This window comes from Lissotriton helveticus (genome assembly GCF_964261635.1).
Source record: "Lissotriton helveticus chromosome 1_1 unlocalized genomic scaffold, aLisHel1.1 SUPER_1_unloc_4, whole genome shotgun sequence".
NCBI lineage: Eukaryota > Metazoa > Chordata > Amphibia > Caudata > Salamandridae > Lissotriton > Lissotriton helveticus.
This window is the reverse complement of record NW_027611681.1, coordinates 4,492,669-4,517,821: the sequence shown is the minus strand read 5'-3', so window position 1 is coordinate 4,517,821 and position 25,153 is coordinate 4,492,669. Positions and strand designations below refer to the sequence as shown.

The 25,153-nt window shown below is 44.1% G+C and overlaps 1 protein-coding gene across 1 annotated transcript in view; it reads right to left on the bottom strand.

Moving 5' to 3' along the window:
* Window positions 1-3,009: 3,009 nt before the first annotated feature.
* The window catches only part of LOC144806014 (uncharacterized), a 239,095-nt gene continuing 216,951 nt past the window's right edge, over window positions 3,010-25,153 (bottom strand). The window contains exons 2-4 of the mRNA XM_078672471.1: window positions 11,654-11,659; window positions 3,646-4,370; window positions 3,010-3,195 (exon numbers count right to left, since the gene is read on the bottom strand). Coding sequence (XP_078528597.1) covers window positions 3,010-3,195; window positions 3,646-4,370; window positions 11,654-11,659 — 917 coding nt within the window. The remainder of the gene's footprint in view (window positions 3,196-3,645; window positions 4,371-11,653; window positions 11,660-25,153) is intronic.

The window sequence follows — 25,153 nt, the reverse complement described above, 5'->3', positions numbered from 1 at the left end:
AGGAAATGGCAGATCAGAGGTGGACACAACTGTAATTGCGTCATTAATCGGACATGGGGAATAACATATGCATATTGGTCATGCACACATAACATATGATGGATGACACGTAGGGACACAGAACATGACAAAATTTACTTTTCCACAGTTCTCTAAGAATAGTACTACTTTAAGCAGAGTACATGTGCCAGAAAAAAGGTAAATATTTTGGAAGTGAAAAAAAAAAAATTCGCTTTCAGGGGAAAAATAGTTCCAAATGTTTTCAGTGGCCGTGTTTATCAAATTGAAGGCCAAATTCAGAGTTCAGGGAACGCTGTGTGCTTGTTGTTGTTTTTTAAAAGTTATCCTCGTTGACTGGAGAGAACATCATAGCAGACAGACTCGCAAAAAATTGGTCTACAACATCAGGTGAAAGTTCGACCAAGTTTGAAAATGCCGAAACAGTGCATGTGTGAGAATGATTGCTATCATCAATGTCAGGATCAGCAATGCTCACAGAAGGTTGTACCTGTGTGGGGCTGCTCTCATCTTGTACTCCACTGCCACATACTCGTAGTGGTGAAGTCTCAACGTGAAGTCCCCTCTGTGGCTACGGAAGCATTTTTCAATACTGCCAACGCCATACCCAGCTGCAAACCCAAGTCTTCCAGTTCTTTCATGGCCATGGCACAAAAAGACACTGGAGGCAACACGCCACTGAGTCATCTGCTGCTACAGCTGGCGCAGCTGCAATACCTCTCTTTTTTGTGTACTTGCTGACACTAATTCACCCTGTTGTGGGCAGGATCCAACATTTCCTCCAGTGTCAGAGATTGTGTCAGTGGCAGACGCCTCTCCCTAATCTACCCAGACTTAACAGTGGAGACGAATGTATCCCTTCTGGGTTGGGGAAGCCATATGGAAGAGATGGATATTACAGAACCCTTGTCACCGTCAGAGGCCCAACTCCACATCTATCTGTTAGAGTTACAAGCATTTTGAATGGTGCTGAAGGCCTTCCTGCCTACCAACAGAGGGGGGCTGTTGCAAGTTCTCATGGACAACACAGTCAATTATGAGGCCCTCATCAGGACGTGTCATACTTGAACTTGTTTGACAGCGAGCAGAGGATTCACTGGCTACAGGTGTTTGGTTAAGCGAACGGGGCTCTGGAACTGCGTAGTTGAATTTGACTTCCTACCGAGTACACTGGCCTGTGAAACAGAAGATTCCTTACTAAGGTGTATAGAATACAGTGTGATAAGTATATGGGCGAGTCAGCAATGTACCGCTCTGATTAGACCATGATAATTAACTAAAACAGTCGAAATTTCGACTATTCAGGGACTGTTTCACATGACCTATGTCTCCTGAGAATCAGCTTTGCTTAAATTGTATTGTACAAAAGTCATTCACATTCCTGTTTCTGAATATAATATGTGGATCTGATTGTTTTCTCATATCACTTTCAGCTTGAGCACTGCGCTGACATTACTCAGAAATGTATATATACACTTGTTGCTGAGAATACAATTTGAATTTTTAGAAATGGAAAAGGACTCATCTGAATTGTATTCATTTAAAAAAGGTGAATTAACCGCTACACATGGCCTGCATATGTGATACATTCCTGTGAGATAATGAACCCACGAACCCCTGAGTTTGTTCACAATGAGAATGGTTAGTGCTCATATGCGGCTCCGCTCGTCACTCTGGAGCAGAAAGACTTTGACACTGAGCTGCGCGATGTCTCCTACCGGCGTGCAGCAGGACTGCTTTAAAGTTTCAGGATCCAGTCTGGTGCCTGGGGAATATTCTCACGGTGAAGAATTAGCAGGTAAAGGAGTATCCCCAGAAACAGCGTTACCAAAGGCAAATAACTTGTTTGGTATGTTTTACTGCTGTTGTATCTCATCAAGAAAATTATGTATTCAATAATGTTAACAAAGTTTACAAAACACTGCACCCAAAATATATATTTCAGTCTTATATAAACAAACAATGGTGAGTAGAAGCCTTTTGGTTCTCGTACATTTTAGACAGAAATAATGTGAATATTCTGGCAATTAGTTGATTTTGCAAGCACTAACATTTCTCTGAATCGAGTAGTGACCTTGAAAGTTTTGTAACTTTCAGGTACTCAAACTGCTCATTTTTTGGCAATTTGTTGACTATTTTCAATCCCACAATTTTCTTTTGAGGTTGCACACCAGCAGCCTCAGTCATACTGCAAGATTTATATTGATAAATCCTATTGCAACTACAATTTTTGCTCTTTTATGTAAAGTCAGGTTGCATTAGAAGCTTTTCTGCAACTCAGGATTGATTTGGGTTCCTATTCCCCTGGTGTGGATGCATTTCTCATGTTTAGTGAGACTGACTTTCTTTTCTGACTAAAACATTTCTTGCATTCAGAGCTCATATAAGGCTTTAGTCCAGTGTGGGTTCTCTCATGTCGAATTAGATTGTATTTGTCAATAAACCTGTTCTGACATTCAGAATACCCTCAGGCTTTTCCCCCCGTGTGAGTACACTCATGTCGAATGAAAAGCAGTTTGTAAGCAAAGATTTGCTTGCATTACAAGCACTCATAATGTTTTCCCCAGTATGGGACCTCTCATGACATGTAACACTGTCTTTCAGATAAAAGCTTTTCTGGCATAAGGATTTTCTCCAGTGTGGAGTTTCTCATGCTGAGTGAGGAAGCGTTTTTCTCTGAAGGTTTTCTGGAATTCAGAGCACTCATCCCAGTGTGGAGTCTTTCATGGCTAGTGAGGCTATGCCTATCAAAGAGGCATTTCTGGCATTCAGAGCACTGATAATGTTTTATTCCTGTCTGTGTTTGCTCATGTAGTGTGAGACTGCGTTTAAAATTGAATCTTTTCTGGCAATCAGAGCAAATTATTTTGGACAGTGTGTGTTAGCTTAAGGCGCTTGTAACAGTCTCTACCTCTGAAACGTTTCTGGCACTTAGAGCACTGATAAGGTTTTTCCCCAGTGTGGATTCTCACATGTTCAGTAAGAAAAGATTTACGGCTGAAACGTTTTGGCCATGCAGAGCACTGATAACGGTTTTGCCCCAGTGTGGATTCTCACATGTTCGGTAAGTAGAGATTTACGGCTGAAACGTTTTGGGCATTCAGAGCAGTGATAGCGGTTTTGCCCAGTGTGGGTCCTTGCATGTCTAGTAAGTCTTCTTTTTTCACTGAAACATTTCTGGCATTCGGGGCACAGATAAGGTTTTTCCAAAGAATGGGTTATTGCATGTCGAGTAAGTCTCGATTTGTTACGAAACCTTTGCTGGCATTCAGGGCACTGATGAGGTTTTTCCCCAGTGTGGGTTCTTGTATGTTCAGTGAGTCTTCTTTTTTCACGGAAACATTTCTGGCATTCGGAGCACGGATAAGGTTTTTCCAAAGAGTGGGTTATTGCATGTCGAGTAAGACTCGGTTTGTTACGAAACCTTTGCTGGCATTCAGAGCACTGATAAGGTTTTTCCCCAGTGTGAGTTCTTGTATGATCAGTGAGACTGCTTTTTTCACTGAAACATTTCTGGCATTCAGAGCACTGATAAGGTTTTTCCCCAGTGTGGATTCTTATGTGCCGAGTGAGACTGCTTTTTACAGTAAAACATATCTGGCATTCAGAGCACTGATTAGGTTTTACCAAAGAGTGGGTTATTGTATGTCGAGAAAGACTCGGTTTGTTACAAAACCTTTGTTGGCATTTAGAACACTGATAAGGTTTTTCCCCAGTGTGGGTTCTTGTATGTTCAGTGAGTCTGCTTTTGTAACTGAAATATTTCTGGCATTCAGGGCACTGATAAGGTTTCTCTCCAGTGTGAGTTATTGTATGCCGAGTGAGAGTGTTTTTGTCAATGAAACATTTCTGGCATTCTGTGCACTGATAAGGTTTTTCCCCAGTGTGGGTTCTTGTATGCCGAGTGAGAGTGCTTTGGCCACTGAAACATTTCTGGCATTCAGAGCACTGATAAGGTTTTTCCCCAGAGTGGGTTCTTGCATGTCGAGAAAGACTCAATTTGCTACAAAATCTTTGCTGGCATTCAGAACACTGATAAGGTTTTTCCCCTGTGTGGATTCTCACATGTTCAGTTAGATGCGATTTATTGAGGAAACATTTTTGGCATTCAGAGCACTGATAAGGTTTTTCCCCAGTGTGTGTTCTTGCATGTCGAGAAAGACTCAATTTGCTACAAAATCTTTGCTGGCATTCAGAACACTGATAAGGTTTTTCCCCTGTGTGGATTCTCACATGTTCAATTAGATGCGATTTATTGCGGAAACATTTTTGGCATTCAGAGCACTGATAGGGTTTATCCCCAGTGAGCAATCTCACATGTTCAGTGACATGAGATTTATGGCTGAATCTTTCTTCCCCAGCTTGTGTTATTTTGTGTTGAGTGAGGCTGGTTTGAACACTGAATTTGTTCTCATAGTCTGTGTTTTTACAAGATTTATTTCTAGAGCTAATGTCACCAAGTTTGTTTTTCTTTTGCTTATATGCCATGCTAGGAGTGAACCAGATCTTTCCAAGAGTCAGGCTTGTTTAGAAAATGGTCAGCATTGATCTCTGAAATAAATCATGGGCAACCTCCTTAACACTTGAATTGAGCAAAATATGTCTGGAAGATGCCCTATAAGCACCTGTTGAAAGGTTTCTTGCAGATAATGGTCTTCAGGTTATGGCCTCTCCGGCAGCAACTTATTTTGTGACTGATGTTTTTCTCACATTCATTTGTATAGGTTCTTAGCAAAGCAGTGATAAGGTGTTAGTCTGATATTTAATGATTAAATGTTAAGTTCCATTTTGCACTGACGTAATGGCAGTAACTGAGGGCGTTAGAACGTTCACAGTACTATTGTGGATCATTAGTCGCAGAACATCAGTTCCTTTTAACCTTCCTATACATTGAGCAAAGTTTGTAGTTCTGATGACAGGGATTCACATTAGATATAGCTCCCCAGTGTTCACTTAATCCGTTTTTATATTTAACAGGTCTACATATACTCCTGCAAGCCAGATAATGCTAAGCCAATTTATATAGAATTCATCACAGAACAGTACACAATAAAAAGGAAACATTTATTTGAGATGGTCATGGATATAATGAAGTGGTGTATCTTTAAGGGTATTGCAAAAGAGAGGCGACTGGTTTGAGGTGTTATATCCAGAGGCAGATAGTCTCAAAGTTGTCACTGATTAAAAACGGTTGTTGAGTGAATTTTAATCTCAGTGCTATTTTCTGTCGTATGTGTCGGCTTCAAAGTCTTCTTTCAGCATCTTTTCTATGATGGTATGTAGAAGAAACCTTTTGCAATAACTTTCTGTTATGCACCGTGTGCTTCCTCTCTGGAATTAGATAAGGCTTTAGATTAACATTTATTCTGTCATGCTGAGGCAATTCGTCTTTCTGATAATATTTTAGATGAGGATGCTGAAGTGGTCTACCTACATTATTTCTGAGGCTGTGTGCACAGATATGGCTTTGCTCTGGGTTAATGAAATGCAAAATTAGAGACTTCACTTACAGGTATAGCACTTTTCTCAGCTCCCAGGTCAGCGCAACACCTAGATTTTAGAAATTCTTCAAACTTAAAATGCTGATGTCCTTCCGTTTTTCAAAATAATCCTCCTTATGGCACTGACATTCGGTTGCCTAGCGCTAAACCTTGCGTTCTTTGCACGTAATTTCAATCACCTGTAGATTTAAAATTAAACAGTTAATAGAAGTAAATTTCCAAAACAATAAGTTACAAGTGAAATGAATGCAGAATTGTAGAATTTTGATAAATTGTAGCTGTTTTTCTGACACAGCAGAGTGAAGAATTGTAAACTGAGAGCACTCGGATGTAAGAGTGAGAATTTGTAAAATTTGTAAAATTTTAATAGACTCGTATAACTTACATGTACCCTGTGGAGTTGTAACGCAGTATCCCAGAGTCATATGGACTGGCACAAAACATATATTTATAAAAAAAATACTATTCATTCACTTGTAATGTAGATTTCTGGGTTGGGAATGTCCCCTTCATTGACAACGGGCGTTTTCCCCTGTCGAAGTTGCCAACTGCATGTATCTGTTATCCTGACTTTTGATTTTTGGCCTCGGCTTCACAATAATCTATTGTGTGTTGGGGGCTCTATGTCTAGATCTATCCCTCCACTAACTCAAGCACAAAGAAATTAAAGTGTACTTTCATGTGTTAATTTTATTCCAGCTAAGTATCAGTTGTTAGGTTTTTCTGACACGATTTTTCCAGACGGAAACATTTGACGGAAAAGCTGCATAAGACTTTGTCTGCAGCAGTAGCAGCCAAGACTTGTGCTGCCTTTTTTTCCAACTGGGGGAACACACAATGCTTCGCCCTGTTAGAAACAGATTCCCCTTCCCTCCCCTACTCTTGCCACGCCCAAAACCAACTACATGAATATATCTACCACCTGCTGGAAACAGGTGGCAAATATTAGCGAGCAAAACCCTATGAAATGACAAATTGTGTGTGGTTTGAGGACCAGAAAAATCTGCTCCTCATGGCAGTTCGTCATTCCATGGCGTCCACCTTGCAACTGTACATTACTGGGCAAACCTATCACAACGTAACAGAAAACCATTACGTGAGATTTTTCTGCCACCCCAGTACTGTGCATTTTGTAGCAAGGGACTATGAGAGATCTTGGACAGGTCCTGTGACCTGGAGGGTCACACCAAGTGTGACCTTATTTAAGGCAGAGGACTGTCATGGGTTTAACAGCTAGAGCGGTGGTGGCAATGCACCCTGCTGTAAGGATCAATAGCCTGATGAGATCTTTGCATCAGGATCACTTGAGTGGGGTCCTACTGACGCACCCATGTAATGCTTTGTTTCTATGTCCCTGTCCAGGTTTTGCGCTAACATCTCAAGTGCTTGTTAACCATGTTGGTGTGTGTAGCCTGTGAGGGGCATACTCATAATGTGAGAGTGTGCCAGAGTAAACTACATCTCCTTTCTGCCAGTTGTGTATACAAGTGGGACCATCTAGCCCTCTTGTATGCTCCAGTTCAAAGTCCTCTGTTACCAAGGAATAAAGTGCTCTGCAGGGCACTCAGGTGCTTGCTTGCCACCAGGGATGGTGTCTGCCTGACAGTCTATCCAAGTTGAAGGGACATCACCAGCAGGCTGAATTGATTGCTGGTACCGGTCCTGAAGAGCCTAGAAGCCTGCCTGCCTGCCTGTCAGGTTAGAGAAGGGAGTTTCACTATCCAACAGGAGGACAAGGCTGTCCTAGAAGAAGCAAGGTCCAGCGCATCACTAGCAGCTGTATGGAGCCGGAGGAGGCCAACTACTGGAAATCCATCCAGCAGGACCAGGGAGTCAGACGGTCCCCCCAGACTCTCCCAACAGTTCAATGCAGAAAATAATAATCTATGACAACGTCCTTGACGACGCCCAGTCCGGTGATGAATGTGTGCTGCCAACCAGCCCCTGCAGGGCTGCACATGCCAAATTCTTAACTAACCCAAGAGGGGCTGAATCTACGGACTTCCTGGAGAGACTGTGTGGGGCTGTATCTGCCAAATTCCTGAGCGGTCCATGCCAGAAGCCCATGAGGAACTACAACTACCCAAGTGTAGAACACCCTGTCTGTAGTTACGCCAGGGGTTCAGCCGGCCACAATGTGGGCTCAAATGCCGATGGTGGGGCCCCCAGAGGGCCTTCACTCACCAATAGGCCAGGTGTGACTGCAAAACTTTAGGACTGCTGATCTTCACTGTAAACTGTAAAGAAAAGTCAAAGAGGGTGCCCTACTGAACGCTGCCATGCACCCAGGACGTAAGAGCTCCACAAAAGCCTGCTAGTGGGCCACAGCTCTCTCAAGCGTGCGGGCGTGCCCTGCGAGTGCCGCACAGTTGGAAAGGGACCCTGACAGGACTGACTCATGTTGTGAAGGGGTAAGACACTTAAGACTGGGGGGGCACTTGTGTATGAGGGTGAATGAACTGCACTTTTCTCCCGCTCTGATCCGGGTCAGAAGCGAGAGTCTCCTTTTTAATTTGTGATTGTTTTTAAAAATTCTGTGAAAATACATCTTACCTGCATTTAATTCTGTGGTGTGAAATACTTCCTTCTTACACTTTACTCTGTTGGGGGTACTCTGAGCTGGTTGATTTTTAAGACTCTTACCCTGGCACACAAAGCCTTGCACGCCTCCGGAGCAAAATACCTTCAGAAAAGGTTGACGTTTTACCTTCCTGCCAGGTCGCTCAGGTCTGAAACCCTGTCTCTTGCGGCGGTTCCTCGTGTGAAGAGAGCTCGCATCGGTGGCCGCTCTTTTAAACTACTAGCGCCACAGTTGTGGAATAAACTGCCTGTGTCCCTGCGCAGCATTCCTAATTTGTTGGCCTTTAGGAAAGGGCTCAAAACCTGGCTTTTTACTTCTTAGTTCTGGCCCCTATTAGGTTTTCTCTTTTTCTGGTTTTTCTTTTATTTACTTTCCCTGTTGTGTTATGAGATTAGTGTGCAATTCAAAGCGTCGGGACACTCCTTCGAGTAGCCGCACGCTATATAAAACCCTTGTATAACATAACATAACATAACATAGGCTCTGCGGGAACTTCCGCTCTGTGTTCTAACAACGTACTCCGTCGGTTAGCCTTGCTTCACTCCCCTTCAATCATTTGCAACAGCACCCTCCCAAGTCTTTACAGCTAATAGTTCTGCTCACAAACGACCAAACATGTGTCCTGGTCTTCTGTATCTGCTTGCAGCACTCAACACTTTAGTTCACCAACACTTAGACTGGACAGTGAACCAACTAGCCTAACACAGGCACCAACCTAAGAAAGTATACCAGATGTTTTAAACAGAAGTAACATAATATTGTGTGCAAACTTCAAAAATGCCCTCTGTCCAAAGGCACCACCCTTATCCCTCAGGGTCAATCATATATGTAAACTTATATTAAAGTTGCACGACATTCCAATTTATGTACAATCAACTCAATTTGTATCCAGTCCGTTTTAACAAGGTGATTGAAATGTCTTCTTTATTGCTTTATTTTCTTTCTTTTTAAATAGGCCACAGCCAATGCGTTTCGTTCTGCAAACAAGAACTTCTTCAGGGTATTTGTAAATTCCAAAATGTCATTAGATAGATGATGATTTAAGTGTCACTCCTTGGTTTATCTTGTAGCAATATGCTCCTTGCATGTTGACCTTATAGTCTTCATGCACAGGTCAAGGTTGATTGCCGGGTATGACGACGTGATATAATAGTCACTCAAAATTCTCAAGGGCATATATGAGTCAAACCCAGCACATGTCGTACCTTGCGAGGGGGTCTATACGCCCAACTCGACTTCTCAGCGTTTTGCAATTCCCGCCCGTGATTTGGCAGGTCAACAAGTGGAAGAGCTGCAAGGTGACAAGTGTCTTCCCCGTCGGGGTGAAGGCAAGAATTAATCGGTTCTGATAACTGAAAAAAGGAAAACAGAACAATTGATATTTGGAACCAATCCACGTTTCCCAACCGCAACTTTTCCATAGCAGCTAAAACATAAAAGAGGAGGCGTGGCGCTATAAGTGGAGAATTCAAACAATGCGCTGCGACAATCATGGATTTCCCCTCTTTAAGCTGAAAAATGAACTCAAACATTACGGCTCATCATAAAAGTGCGCGTTTTTCATGTTGGCACAGGGGGCTAAGTAGAGCAGGGTATGTAAATGTAAATATGTAAATGTAATATACTTGTAAAGCGCACAGCTGCCCCAGCAACGGGGCGTCCCGGCGCTGTATAACTCTGGTATTCTGCTAGTAGGCAGATAATCCCGTATAATGTGGGTCTTAGAAACCAAATTAGGCAGGGATTTCATAGAATTCCATGTAGGGAGTCACAGTTCAACATAGAGCGTCACGGTTGGAAATGGGTTCACTGCCTAGGGCTCGTCAGTAAAGTGCACGTCCCGCATATCGGCACAGCAGGCTAAATTAAGCTGACCATTCTGCTAGCAAGCAGGTAAAACAAGAAAGTCATGAAGTTCTTTAGGATGCGTAACGAAGAGGAATGAGGCAGTAATACAGTCAGGTCAAAAACAATCAATAACAAAAATTAAAAAATAAATCAAAATAATAAACACAGTGGAGGGGCAAGGAATTCATTTGGAAAATCTGAAGGGGCACGAAGTGGAAAATGGGAGGCAGGATTACAGGAACATGGCCCCTACATAAAAAACAGAATAGTAACAGCACATATCTATGCCTGTGTGGGTGGAGCCCTACTCCACAGGCACTAAGTCATTCAGGTAATGGCATTCTCCCAGGGGAGATTTTCATTGAGTTCATTCGAAAACTTTGTAGGTTTGCTTAATGATCTGCACATCCATTTATAATAATTTTTCCAAATTATTTGATTCAACAAAGTTTCTTTGGGGTGCTCCTATCGTGTTACACTACCCACCCACCCACCAGGGTATGTCTTCACTAGGACTCGAGGGCCTAGAACAATATTGAACCAAAATACACCAGATCATTATATCTATCATCCAACAGAGGAGTCAAAAAAATATAAAATGGAGATTCTTCCACAAAGTAAATTTCAATTGGCCATTGATCAAGTGTTCTTTCAGTTGAAAATTAGACAAAGTCTTGAATCAGGTCTTTCTGTTAACTTTATTTTCACTTCTCAAAACATGGGGAGCAACAACAGCCGTCGCACGTTTCGCCCCCCTGGGCTTTTACAGGGATCTAATTTGATAAAATTGTGTCCAAATTTCCATAACACTGCTTTTGAAAAGTTAGCCTCCTTAATAGTTATTTCCGAACAGTTATCGGATGAAGTGCCACCCCAACAGGCAGTGATGTCAACTACTTTCGAAATAATGGGTCCTTTCCATACGCTGCCTCACATAGACAAAGACCGCTTTGTTTTCTTTTTGTTTTATTATTTACTTGGACCTTGCTAAGTCCCTTCTGCGTCTTGCCATATATACCGCTACTTCTAACAAGTAAGTTTGAAAAGGTGTAGGGCCCCTGGCGAACAACAGAAACCACAGATCTCTGAGCCCACAGGAGACGACTCCCAGTGGGAGGCCTGGGAGAGCAAGCTGAGGTCTACCAAGGTATATTTGGGCCTGAAGAGCCGCAGATTGTCAGTTTGTGGGATTTACTTTATATCATTGTTAATCCATTATTGTCATTTCCGTCGGATATGCAGTGGATGCTTGTTTGTTGGGACCTGTTCGTGCGGAGAATTCCAAAAAGAAAGGTTTATATTTATTCATTTATTTTTAATGATGAGCGTATTTTGCTTAGGAAGACCTCACGGTGCTTCAGCACACCAGACAAGCATATCAATAGAGTCTTAACAAAGTGACTGAAATAGAGCAACCAGAACAACACAAAGTGAAGGAGTGCAAAGGAAAGCTGCTTTTGGGACATTGCTTGTCGACCAGTGAATGAGTGAATTTACTGACATTAGTTCCTCTTCAACACTACAAAGGCCACCATGTGAACGGAAGATAGTATTCCTCCCCCTGGGCTCACTTACAACATTTAAAGCTTTCTTCCGAACACCACACAAAAATGTTAGCGTTGATCTCAGTGTTTCTCTCGAGGAGGTGATGACATCACCCTCGTTGGGCGAGTGTTTTCCCGCTTTTGACCACAGTGTATTAAACTACCACCTATATGTTTTTATGTATGCGTCACGTGTATTCACAAGGACATTGAACTCACGTGGGAGCAGAGTCATATTCTTTTCCTGGTGTTAAATATCAAGCCGGCAGGACTCCCAGAGTCAAGCAGCACTGTGTTTGCATGTGTGACGTGTGCTGTCTTTGTGCCTCAGCTTCTCTTTTGTAAATCGTTAGTTAGCAGCAGAGATGACCTCTGGTTTTGAATCTTAGTAGGATTTAAATTACAGGAGCCACAAGTGTCTGGAGTTGCCTAGCAGGATAATAGGTCCCAGGGGGCCAATACTGACTGAAGCTGGATAGCATGATTACAAGTCCCAAGGGCCCCTAATCAGACCCTCCAGGATATCGCGATTTCGCGGTTTGCCGCGAAATCGGCACTTTTGTAAAAATGCCGCGATTTTTACAAAAGTGCCCGCGAAATCGGCACTTTTGTAGAAATCGCACTGCATTTTTACAAAAGCCGCTATATCCTGGGGGGTCTGTAATGACTCAGCTCATCCAGTTTCACGCTGTGTGAGCCTCGGCACAAACATACCTCAGACGTACAAACAGGGCACGGAGGCAGGGGGCAGCCAGGTCCTCTCGCGTGCTGATGGTTTCTGCCCTTCATTTGGGGAGAAGCGCCCCCCACCCCTCCTCCGGTTCATTTCTAGAGCTGGTTTATTTCGGGCTTTTCTTTTTTCGTGCTCTAGTGTCAGATCGTCGTTCTGCGAGACCCCGGGGTTTCTCTCCGGAGGATGCGAGCGGCAGTTACCATCGGCTTCCTGCACGGATTACCACAGACCGGAAGGAGAGAGAAAGAGGGGGTGGAGGCACGTGTGAGGAGAAGAAAGGGGTGAAAGAAAGGGAGAGTGGCTGGGGGCACATGTGTGAGGAGAGGAAAGGGGTGAAACCAAGGGAGAGTGGCTGGGGGCACAAGTGTGAGGAGAGGAAAGGGGTGAAAGCAAGGGAGAGTGGCTGGGGGCACATGTGTGAGGAGAGGAAAGGGGTGAAAGCAAGGGAGAGTGGTGGGTTTAGAAGGAAAGGGTAGGGGTGAAAGAAAATGGGAGGATAAAGGTGAAAGGTGGAGCGCAAAGGTAAAGAGGGGGAGCAAGAATGAAAACTGAGGGTATGGGGCAGGTGAGACGAGAAAGAAGGGATGAAAGAGAGGGGGAGTGAGCAAAGAAGTCATAGAGGTGGGAAAGAAGGAAAGGGTAGTAGGGGTGAGAGAAACTGGGCGAATGAAAGTGAAAGGTGGAGAAAAGTAGAGAGGAGTGAGCAGGAGAGAAAGAGGGAGGGTGAATGCGCGAGAAAGAGGGCAAGAGAGGAAGGGGAAGAAAGACAGTGTCTGGAAGAACGAAAGTATGAGAGTTAGAGAGAGAAGAGAGGGCGAGGAAGGGAGAGAGGGCGACAAGAGAGAACTAGGGAGGCAGGGTGCTAGAGAGATCCGAAGATGGAAAGAGAGAGGGACTGGGGAGAAGAGACTGGGCTGATGAGAGAGATATTGATAAGGAGAGAAAGATGTGTGTGTGTGAGAGTGAGAGAGAGGATGAGTGAATGAGGCACAGAAAGAAGGGGGCATGAGAAACAGAAATGTGAATGGGACAGTGGAAAGAGTGACACAGGAAGGAAGATAGAGGAGCTAAAAGCGGCAAAACACAACTAAGAGAGGGAGAATTGGGAGGCAGAAAGAGTGTAAGGAAGGGCGGGTGACGGATGGGGTCACTGGAGGCCGCTGCAGCCTCTGTCTCCAGCTCCATGGATTTACCTCCGCAGGCAAGAGAGAGAGAGAGAAAGAGAGCGAGAGAGAGAGAGATAAAGAGAGGGAGGTAGAGAGAGACTGAGAAAGAACGAGAGAGAGAATGAGAGGGAAAGACAAAGAAAAAAGAGAGAGAGAGAAAGAGAGACAAAGACAAGAGAGCAACAGAGACAGGAAACAGCGTTTACAATGCTGTCATTACATCGCATTACTATTACAACACGGTCGTTACAACGACTGCGTTGTTAGTATGCGATGCATTTACATTGCAAGTCATCACAACGACTTTCTGTAGGGGGCGCTGAGGTATTGGAAATTAATTCCAACACCTTCCCTACTGTTGCGCAAACTGGAATAGGGATAGTAAGTAAAGAGTGTAATAAGAATACCATGCTCTGCAGCCCCGAGGTTCAGCCGGCAGTTGTACAAAATCGGATGAATTTAATTCTCCTTATTTAATGCGACCCAATATAATTGCATCCTAGACGCTAGCAATTACAGGCCGGAATTTTCTGCAGGAGGCGCATTGAGAGATATGTTAACTGTACTGTTAAGGGCTTATCATTATTTACCCTTTTGGCATTCTGCTAATCTCCGATCTATGCCCTGCTTGACAGCTACTCACTCTCCACGCTATTGAGCCCTTTGTTGTAGGAAAAATGGCCAAATAAAATGCCGCAAAATTGCCGCTAAATTTCCATATTTGTGCCGCTAAATTTCCATTTTTGTGCCGCTAAATTTGCTAATCCATGCCGCTATATCCTGGGGGGTCTGCCTAATGACCCGAATTGGCTAGAATGATAACAGGTTGTAGGGGCCACTACTGACTGGAGCAGGCTCAAAGAATAACAGGTGCAGGGGGATCGGGTGTGAGTGGCACCTGTGACAAGAGCTGGCTAGAAGCATTGACGACCTTTGGTACTGATTAAATGCAGGATTTCAGGTCACAGGAGGCACTGCTGAATGCATCTGGCTAGCAGCAGTGGTGGCAACTAGGAAGAAGGAATTGAGACTGCATAACTGCATATATTTGCGGCCTTAATACCGATAATTGTTTACAAATGAATGCCATAACATGCATTGATATACTGCATAACCAAATTACAATGATCTTATATCAATTTGATGTGTTTGTTCGCCTTAATATGGCTGCAAGGTTACATGATTCTGTTAGGGCCCAGAAACATTTTATTTAGTGCTGTACATCTGCACACTTTCCTGCATCTTGTAGTAAACTGAATATTGGCAATCAGAAGTGAGATTTTCTTAAAAAATGAATTCTACAGCTTGTCTGTGTATCGTTTATCTGCTTCTCAAGGACTTCTCACATTCTTCTTGAGAAACGACCCTGCCTCATACTCATTAGTTTAGTTTTAGTAACTATTTCTATCACATGTTCATGTTTCATTGATTTGTTTTAGGAGAAAAGTGATAAAAATACATATTGTAGCATTAGTATTCTATACTTCAACTTGCTTTTGGGTGGATGCTCGCGCCCATTGAAATGACAATTTTCACTTGTTAGTTTGATTGGCCTTTTGCTATTTTTGCATTAAATGCATGATAGATTAGTTGGCCTTCCGATGTTTTGTGTTTTATTTGTACAAATGTACATAGCAGATAGTGGCAGGCTTTTAACAAAAATGACAATTTGATTTTATTCTTGGAATCACTCAATTTTCTCACAGACTTGAGAAGATTCTGGGTTCTTGCAGTTTGAGAGAGAGCACAGAAAAATGTTGTTTCAGGATACCTGCCTCAGAGCGCACTTCTTAAAGACAACTGTCAGGATATCATGTTCCTACTATAAGGTCCTTACCTGTGCGAGTTATTAGGATCGATGCAGGGGCCTGACCCAAACTAGCCGCACGCTGGAGATCAATGACAAACACTGAAGAATGAATAGAGCTTCCAAGTTGGTGACCAATACATAATCGACCTTGAAAATAAAAGAAACAACATGTTTAAGTAATCTGGTGACTCCTGACCATAAAAACAAAGGTTACAAATTCAATACTGTGTCAAATACTGAAAAAATTCAACTGGATATACTGAATCGGCTGTCGCCCCAGGGCATGCAAGACACCTTCCATCACTATTGCTTATGGGACTTGTAGTTTTGCTGTTCTTATTAAAAAGGTGGTCTCTAAAGTCCTAGTGTTCTATTTCATTCCAGGAAACTTGGTGCGAATCGCCACCAGAATTAAACAAATTTAATCTGCTCTCCCTACCTGCTATTAAAAGCGCCAAATTCGGCTCAGCAAGGGAGGCCATGCTACATACAGCTCTATAAGGAGCATTTATGGTATGGAGCCAATGATGCACAGCTTAGCACCTCCAAACGCCATTCAAGTGCTCAGAATCACTTTACAGGGGGAGGATGAAAATGAGCAGATAATCCTCATAAATCTCTACTTACACTGTGTGAAAGAACTAAAAGCACCCAGCAACTGAAGGAGGAGCTCGAGAAAATTATAACGGAAGAGCATACCAACAGCCTGATCATTACGGGGACTTCAATTCAAATATGTTCAGGAGTTCATCTGAAGATATTGATACGGAGAAGGACCAATTCGTATGGGACGCAGTAATACAAGATAATAACTCAGGCGGAAGACAAACGAAAACAGCTCAGAGGCTTCTAGCGATTCGGAAGCAGGTGGGCTTCCGAGCATTAAACAGAAGTGTAGTAAGGCTTATAGGTCCATTGTCGACAATTGCTAAATTAGCATGAGCTTAGCTGCCATGAACCTGCTTTTGAGCACGACACTGCAAGCGTCTATTTTGCAATCCTTATTTGTGCCCCTTTTACACATGAGAACTGTCTGCTTTGCAGGTTCTTTGCTGTGCTCTGAGGTTTAGTCTGCACATGATGTTCAAGGTTAAACAACAATGCCCCTTGTTATTCTGTTCTGATCTGTCCCTCACACCTAGACATAACAGGCTTCACACAGTGGCACCTCTGGAAATCGTGTACTTTAATATTGCAAACACAAAATGTTCTCACACACACGGAGAGACACCTTTCCAGAGAGAAGACCAGTGTTTGTCCTCCGATGTGAACATTGAATCTAGGCCTTGAGGTATGGAGTCTGCTGAAAAAGCCCAGAGGTCTTTTATTTTATAATAAACTATCTCTTGTCACGGGGAGGGTGGTTAAGTGGTTCAGTCCTTTTCCATTGTTTTTTATAACATGAAATCCCCTTTTGTATTCTATGGAATTGTAATAATGCTGACTATATTGTGTTTATGCATTCTGCTGCTAGTATTGGCTTGTGCACTGCACCATAGAGCGCGTTAGTTGAAATAAACATTTTAAACTATACTGCGTCTCTGATTACTCGCATTGTGGACAAGTATGAGTGGCTAAGTGAAAGTGTGTCTTGTTCTCGCGATTCCCAAGATAGAGTTACGTGTTCTGAGTTGTCTAATCATTGGTAGCTTCGCTGTAGACGAAGAACGAAGAGACACTATAGCTAGTCGGTAAGGGATTGTAGGTACAGATGTGGTAGGTTGGTACACCACCTATTCACTGAGGCCCTGTTTTCCTGTGCATAGTTCTGTGTTTGTGCAGAATACCTGCAACATGGCGCCACCAACGTTTGGTTCTTATCTGAAAGACGCTTGAGTAGTGCTTGTGCTTGTCCACGATACCCTCACGTCCACCTCCGGAGGCGGCTGTGATGACAATACCTCCTATATTTAAGTGTTTATAGGTTCTTTCAAGCTTGAAGTTACGCCAAAGAGGTTACTCTCTATTATTAGCCTTTTCTGTGCTGCATACATTAAGTTGTACATCCTACTTTTGTGATGGGGCATGAGATTGCCGCACACAGTCGCTAAGAGACTACTTAAGGAATTTTGCAGTCCCTGATACAGGGGTCAATTTAATTTTTGTATTTGGAACGGATCCCACGTATCCATTCGAAGTCTTTTATTCTTGTGTCACCTTTCCGGCAGTTACAGCGGATGATAATCTGTTTGATTATACCGCCTCTGCGGTTCCGGTCGCTTAATGTCCATATCAGACCCTAGAGGTTCGGCTATCAGCTTGGCAACACCGTATTTGGTTTAACGGCACTCTTCCTCACACCTATACACCTGTCCATTTAGGTCATTTATCAATTGAAGGAGCCTCAGGGCCGGTCTTAGCTGGGTATGCTCTACACCCTCGTGAGTTAACAAACGCTAATCTCGATCAATTGCGGGTGTTGCATACTTCCTTAATTCGTGTACATAGAGATGTTATACAGTTCGTGCCCTGTGCTTGTCAGGCAGCTCCACCAGGGGTTGTTGTGCAATCTGCGGGGACTGGTGGTGTGACTCTCAGCTCCGTTATGGTTAATTCGGTAATGGGCAAGCGTCCGACAAATAAGGATGAACTACTTAAGGATGACGGAAGCAGACATTTAAAGGCTGGAGGAGGAATACATTATAACCAGTGTTCCCAAGAACGTGCGCGGCAGCGCACGCGCGCATGTCTGATCCCCCGAGCGCGCAATGCTGATCTACAGAACATCTCAGAAAGAGTATTCGCGCCGCCGCTTTTATAACAGCTGCGGCGCAAAAAATGTTAATTTCCGGCTTCCTGTGGCTCCTGCACTTGCTGCTAAAGGAGCGCAGATGGGGTCTGTTTGAGGACCATTGTGAAAATATTCCTGTTAATTGTAGCACCGTAGTGCGCTGCAATTAACATAAATATTTTCACAATGGCCCTCAATCAGCTCTCAGCCGTGCTGCTTTAAGAGAAGAAATGCAGCAAGTCCAAAAGTACGACATGTGCCTTACACGCCGTTCTTTTGTGCTGGTTGCATGTCTTCACTTAATGGAGCACGGCTGAGTGCTAATAAAGGGCCATTGTGAAAATATTTATGTTAATTACAACGCACGACGGTGCTACACGCTAAATGCAGCCCCGTGCATTAGTATGTCGGGCTCTGCAAATAACATGAAAACATTCCAAAAGGCACGTAATCTGTCGCCCTCTACTAACAAAAGGCATGCAGAAAGCCTAAAAACATAACGTGTGCTTTTACAATCAAACTGAAAACTGTGGCATTGGCTGGAAGTTGAGATGCATATGTGTTTTGAGAAAAAAGGATATGCAGTTTTCCAGTGAAACCCCGTCCCAAGCGCCATGCTGCACTTTCTATCTTTGGATACACAAGTGCCTCCTCTCTCCAGATTTTCATTAAAAAAAGTTAACGTTCCTCCTCCCTGTTGATCATCTCATTCACAGCATAGAGGCCAAGGATTGAATGGGTGAATATTATTTCTTCTATCCCACTGGAGCCTGCTTGATACCCATGCTCCACTATACCCAACCTTTTCTTTTCGCATTTCATCTCTGCAGAGGAGAAAGACGTCCTAGCCATCCTCAAATCATTAAAATCTGGTTCGCCGGTAGACCCCTGCCATGCTAGGGTCCTGAGTGGGGTGGCAGAGACAGTCGCTCCAGAGGTCGCGAAGTTGGTTAATAACTCACTTCAATCTGGAAGGGTGCCCATGCAATGGAAACATGCAAAACTCCTCCCTCTCCTTAAAAAACCTTCTGCCGATGCCACACTTCCCTCTAACTATCGCCCCATTTCCCTTCTCCCAGCCTTAGCTAAGGTGTGCGAGAAGGTGGCCTTTAAACAACTGGAGAGATTTGTGGAATCCACAGGAGCTCTACAACCGGCACAATCCGGATTTAGGACAGCATTTAGCACAGAGACTGCGCTAGTGGAAATTGCGTAGGCTATTAGGGAGTGCCTGGATGCAGGCGGCAGGGCGGCTCTGATTTTACTTGACCTCTCTGCCGCCTTCGATACGGTTCCCCACCTCCAGCTCCTCTCCCGCCTGTCTGACATCGGTCTTACTGGCACGGCCTGGGAATGGGTTAGATCCTTTTTGGACAACCGCTCCCAACATGTGTGGATGCCCCCCTTCTCTTCATCACACAGTATGTTAGCCACCGGTGTTCCTCAAGGGTCTACATTGAGCCCTCTTTTGTTCAATGTTTACCTTACTCCCCTGATCTGTCTAGCGGAGAAGCTGGGTGCCAAAATTATGGCCTACGCCGATGACACACAGCTTCTCTTTACATGGAAGGGTGATGATTTGCAGACGGAAGTGGCCCATCGTTGCCTTTCAACGGTATTTTAGTGGCTAGCCCAGGCTAGCCTGAAATGTAATGAAGAGAAATCGGAGGTGCTCCTCTACGGCCATTTCCCTCCTGCTTTTAGAGAGTCTCTCTGGCCTCCTGGATTTCTGTGTCCCTCAGGAGATTGTGGTGTAGCGAAAAACCTGGGAATTTGGTTTGGGGGCGACTTAGGCTTCCATGAACAAATCATGCGTCTGTCAGGGGTGTGCTTTGGCACACTTAAAGCCCTGAGAAGATTCTTTCCCCTGCTTCCCCGTGCTGCTAGGGAGACTGTGGCCAGGGCACTTATACTGGCACGCCTGGGTTATGCCAACGCTCTTTATCTCGGCATTCCAGGGTACCGTCTGGGAAAATTACAGGTCATCCCGAACGCGGCAGTCAGGCTTTTATTTAACATCCCTAGATGCCTTAGCGTTCGCAAGCAGCTGAGCAACCAGCACTAGTTACCTGTTGCCCAGCGTGTGCATTTTAAAGCACTAACCATGACACACAAGGCCCTTCATGGTTTGGGCCCTACCTATATCAGTTCCAGGCTCTCCTTTTACACCCCAGCCGTCCCCTGCGGTCAGCTTTGCAAAGACGGCTGGTGATCCCCAGATTCCGGAGAGCTCGTCTGGGGGGGGGGCAGTCCTTTACGGTCAAGGTGTGGAAGGCGCTCCCCGACGATCTTCGATATATCAAGGAACTGGCTACCTTAAAAAAAAGGCTAAAAACTCATCTGTTTAAACAGTCCATTTAGCCCTTTCTGCCTCCCATGTCACTGTTTCTCCACGCGCCAGGACACTCTTGAGTAGCAGTGCACGATATAAATATTTTTATAACATAACATAACATACCCATATCTGTCAGATTTTCCCCACCTTGCAATGTGTCATGGACTGAGAAAGATCACAGAATTGGTGGAGTTCAAGTTAATCATATGTGTGTGTTACATCACCTTTAAAAAGACTCGCTCCCATAAAATATGCTATATCCTGTTGATAAATGTGTGAAAGAAAGACGAAACAAAGACAGAACTGTAATCATTTTTCGTCCAAAATGAGGATGTCCCTCATAAATGTGCCTCTTTCTGAGGCTCTGGTCCGACTGCTAGGAGACCCCATAGATGTTCTTTTAATTTATTTTATTTCCCAATTGCACCATCATGATGTTTTAATCCAGTGCAGTAGCCCAGTCACACAAGCACTGCAATGGGCTGGTGGCATAGTGGATTAATGAATCCACCACCAACTCCCTCAACTTTTCATCCTTTGGAGTTTGATAACATGAAATCCATTTTAGGATGTGTAACAATACTCGTCTATTATTAGTGTCAAGAAACCCCTACAATGGGGAATGAATAGTTTACAACAGGGATGTCCATGAGGGTTTAATGCACTTGTTTTGGGATATCTACATGTGATAGCTTTAGAGACAACCAAGGTGAAGGTAATTGTTGACATAGTCAATATTTATCCTGAAAATCTGACATAGATCCAGCCCTTGTGAACCAACACTGGGCACCACAGCTTTGCAAAATTGACCCTTTGACTAATTTATTATTCATTCCTTCATATGCCGAACATTTTGTCAAAGGATATTGGGTTATTATAGATAATTATTACATTTCCTCCAAAGATTCGTCCACAAGCAGAATTCCTGGTCTGATTTAAAGTTTGAAGTCAGCACTCCTATTGATATTATTCCATCATTTCTCCCAAGCAGGGATCAGACTATATTTCCAGTGTTGGGAATTAGAAGTCTTACATTGGCAAAAGATATTTGAGAAACATTGTAGATAATCTTGCTTTAGGAATTTGACTATCTGCTTTAGTGAATGCAATCCTGGTATCAGACTCCTATCTTTTCTTTCTTTTTTTTTTTAGTTTTATATAGAACGAACTAGACCCAAAGATATTGGGTATCAGAGCACTTTACAGTAGCACCATTTCATTTCATTGGTGTTAGGCTCCTATTGTGCCTAGAAAACAATGTACCTCTGGTGTTAGGCTTCTATCGTGTCTAGAAAACAGTGTAACTCTGGTGTTAGGCTCCTATCTTGCCCCTCCCCCCGGCATATCCAAGAAACCATCTTCAGAGCGGATAAGTGAATTCATGATTATCTGTTTTTAAGGGTGGAGTAGCCCCCACCTTGGTTGAGCCAGCTCTGCTCTGCAGAGTCTTGCCCTGATGACCTTGAATAATTCTTAAACAGATTATTGCACATAGCAATCTTCTTTCATTTACTTTTAATCTAGGTAATCTAGGTAATGTGTGAGATTGTATTATAGACATTTTCTGACAAATGTGTTTTTTTTTCATGCAACATCCATACAAAATGTTTATTTTAGATCCAAACAGGATCTCAGCTATGAGAAATAGTAGTTGTCACAGTGATTATTTGCAGTAGTATTAGTGGGTTTCTACTGTGTTACAATATTGGAAAAATACATCACTATCCCTGACTATTAACTATAAACACATTTGGAATTTGAACCAGTGTGCCTGTGCACTGTTTGTGATTTGGCCAAAAGGACACGAGAAAGCTGAAACTGGAGTATAAATTCAAAGCTGATCCGCACAGAGGCATGCAAAATACGTTTAGCCGAGAGCGCTCAAAATCCTTAAGATGTCCCTGAGCTGCCACTGTGTAGTTAGTTAGGAAAGAAAAGGTTCACTGGCACTGTGGAAGGAGGCCGGTTGCCCCGTTTTCCTAATATATATATTAGTGTAGCTTTGTCGTGGTTGCAGAAGCTCCGCACTGCACTTTCTCATTTCAAACATGACACAACCATTGTACGCCAGTCACCAATACGAAGGCCACCCCCCTGGCTGGACTGGCCTTAGCAGGCATCAGGCGTTTGCCTGGAAGGCTGTGGGTCCATTTTGGAGCAGTGGGGGCAAGTTGTGTTACTGGGGGCAGTTTTGCAGTGATGCTGCAATAAGGGCCCTCAGTAACAAAAGTAGTAGTCGTGCATACATACATACCGGGGACTCTCCTTGTTGAACCCAGTGGAGTGCCTCTACACAGGAATGCATTCACATGTATGTATGCACGACTACTACTATTATCAATAGCGTTTGGACGGATACGCTTCCTGCGAGAGCACCCTATCTTATTGAACCTTTTCAAAATACTGGCTAAACCTACAGCTGTGCATCCTCTTATATATAGTTTTGAATATACCCTCAGTAACAAAAGCACAAGTGCTGTAGACTTGGTTTAAGCAGTAGTGCTTGACACTTGGCCCCCTCCACCCCACCTCGGGTGGGTGGGAGCCAGTGCGGCAAAATTGCCAGTGCTACTTTGGATTCCCAGTCCAGCCCTGCCTGCCTCATCAAACAGACCTCACACTGCCGCACACAGAGGAAAAAAATTAGAGGGAACATTGATTACAACACGAAATAATACCACACTGGCCGAAATCAGACGACTAATAGGCAAATATCATGAGTTTGCAGACGACAAGATAAAATATGTCTTGCGTAAATACACGGCCGATGTTAAGGAGAGGGCGGGAGACCTGGCTGTGCGTTATCATACAAAATCAAATCTGCACATATGAAAACGCACACTCTGCACGGTGCACCAGTCAAACTGCACGTTGCAGTGCACCAGTCAAACTCTGCATGGTGCATGCACCAGTCACACTCTGCACAGTGTACCAGTCACACAGCACGGTGCAGTGCACCAGTCACACAAGGTATCTTATGTATATAGATTGCTAACAAGCCTACCCTAAGAGAAATAATAGAATAAAGAAAATAAAAAAGCAATAAAAACAACAGAGTCAATAAAAGGGACTTCTGTGCTCAAAAATATGAGTGTATGATCAATGGTGTCAGAGGCAAAACTTTTGCTAAAATTTGTCGATTAGATTCTGGCCTCTGATTTCCTCAATTGAAACACTCCCCTTCAGTTGATATCCACTTACATGATTAATTGCGGCAGCGCCGCGCGGCTTTGACACACTGCTCTCGCAATTACCGACGGGGGGGGGCCTGCTCTCAGCAGTGAGTGGTTGCTGCTACCGACTCAGGTGGCGCAACAGGGGGGATTATAATCTGGATGTGACCGTTAGTGAGCCTGAACTTTGGCGGGGGAATGAGGCATCTGAAGTTGCTTCGTCTATGAGGCAGGCTGTCGTCCCGGCCGTGGAGGACGGGTCCACTGACTGATGAAGAGATGTTTCTGCATAACCGAGGCACAGGAAGTCAGTCAGTGGTACCCCAACAGGGCAATACTGGCATCGGCCTTTGAATGAACTGGTGGCAGCGGCGGGGTGCTCCAGACACCTCTGGGATCTTGTTGCGCGTGCGGAGAGGTGCAGAGGACAACGATGCCAAGGCATGGAAGCAGTATGAGCCGAGGATGATAGCCGAGTACCCTTGTCTCATTGACACCGGCCACCTGAGTCCTACCAAGCCACTGCTCACGTCAATCACAGACCCGTCCAGAGTCAGGCATGACGGGGCCTCGGAGGCGGACAGGGCTGAGAGCAGAGGGGAACCAAACACGACCGACGAGAAGTGCCCGCAAGTCCAGAACCCAATGTACCCCATGATGGAGAACTCGTATAGCGCCTACGCCGTGATGCTGCTCTCATTGATCGTCCTCGCCATGGGCATCATCGGCCACTTGTCCATCATGTGCATCGTGTGGCATAACTAGTCTGGGTGCACTGCTGACCGGACGGTCACGGACCGGGAAGAGACAGCAGTCTGAACTTGTCTAGTCCAAGTAAGTGTTACTTAAGTTACATCAGTCCAACGGGCAAAGTGCTGCGCGTCAGGCAGAGCCGTGACTGGCTTAGAACTGTACAGACAGTCTGATCACCAACAGAAAAAAAAATCACAAACAATAGCATCTGGAGGCAGTTACCTAATTGCTATTTAAACGCTGCCGCCCAGCCCTCCGCATCCAGCACGCTCCCTCTTCACTTACTCTACTTAGACACACACAGTCACATAGCAGAGGTGCTTCTGACTCCCCTGCCCCCCCCCCCCTTGGCCTCCCACTCGTACATAACAATCGCATAAACTAACTTTACCCGTCTGATTTCAAGCGTCAGAAAATCCCTCAACCCCCCCTGACCTATGTGCAAAAATCCCTTACTTAACATTTACTTCATGGCAAGTTAATTTTTGGTAAAGCCTCACGTTAGCCACAATTTCGTACCTTGACAATTGACGGGCAATTAATTATTACGTAGTTTGCAGAGGAAATAAGAGTTTGTGTTTTAGAATAGCGCGGTTGAAATGAAGCATCATTCTTTTCTGCGCCAATAATAACACTCTCTGTGCAGCTGAGATTGAGATTTGTATAATTGTACAGAGTGCACATTTGCAAAAGTGATTCAGACTAACTGGCCCGTCTATATTTCTTGACGCACTGGCCTCTAAAACTTCCTTTTTGTCTGTTGCACAGTGTTGATCTTCGAGTGAGGTCTTGTCAAGCTAAGCAAGTGTCTCACAGCCCCATCAGACTTCCTTCTCACGTGTCTTCTTTGCCGCCATTAGTTTAAAAATGTAGTTATATTACAAAGAGGTTGTATGTTAGTGACCTTTCATTTCAGTAGTTTCCCATTATTTTCAAAATATGTTTAGAGCTTCTTATTGT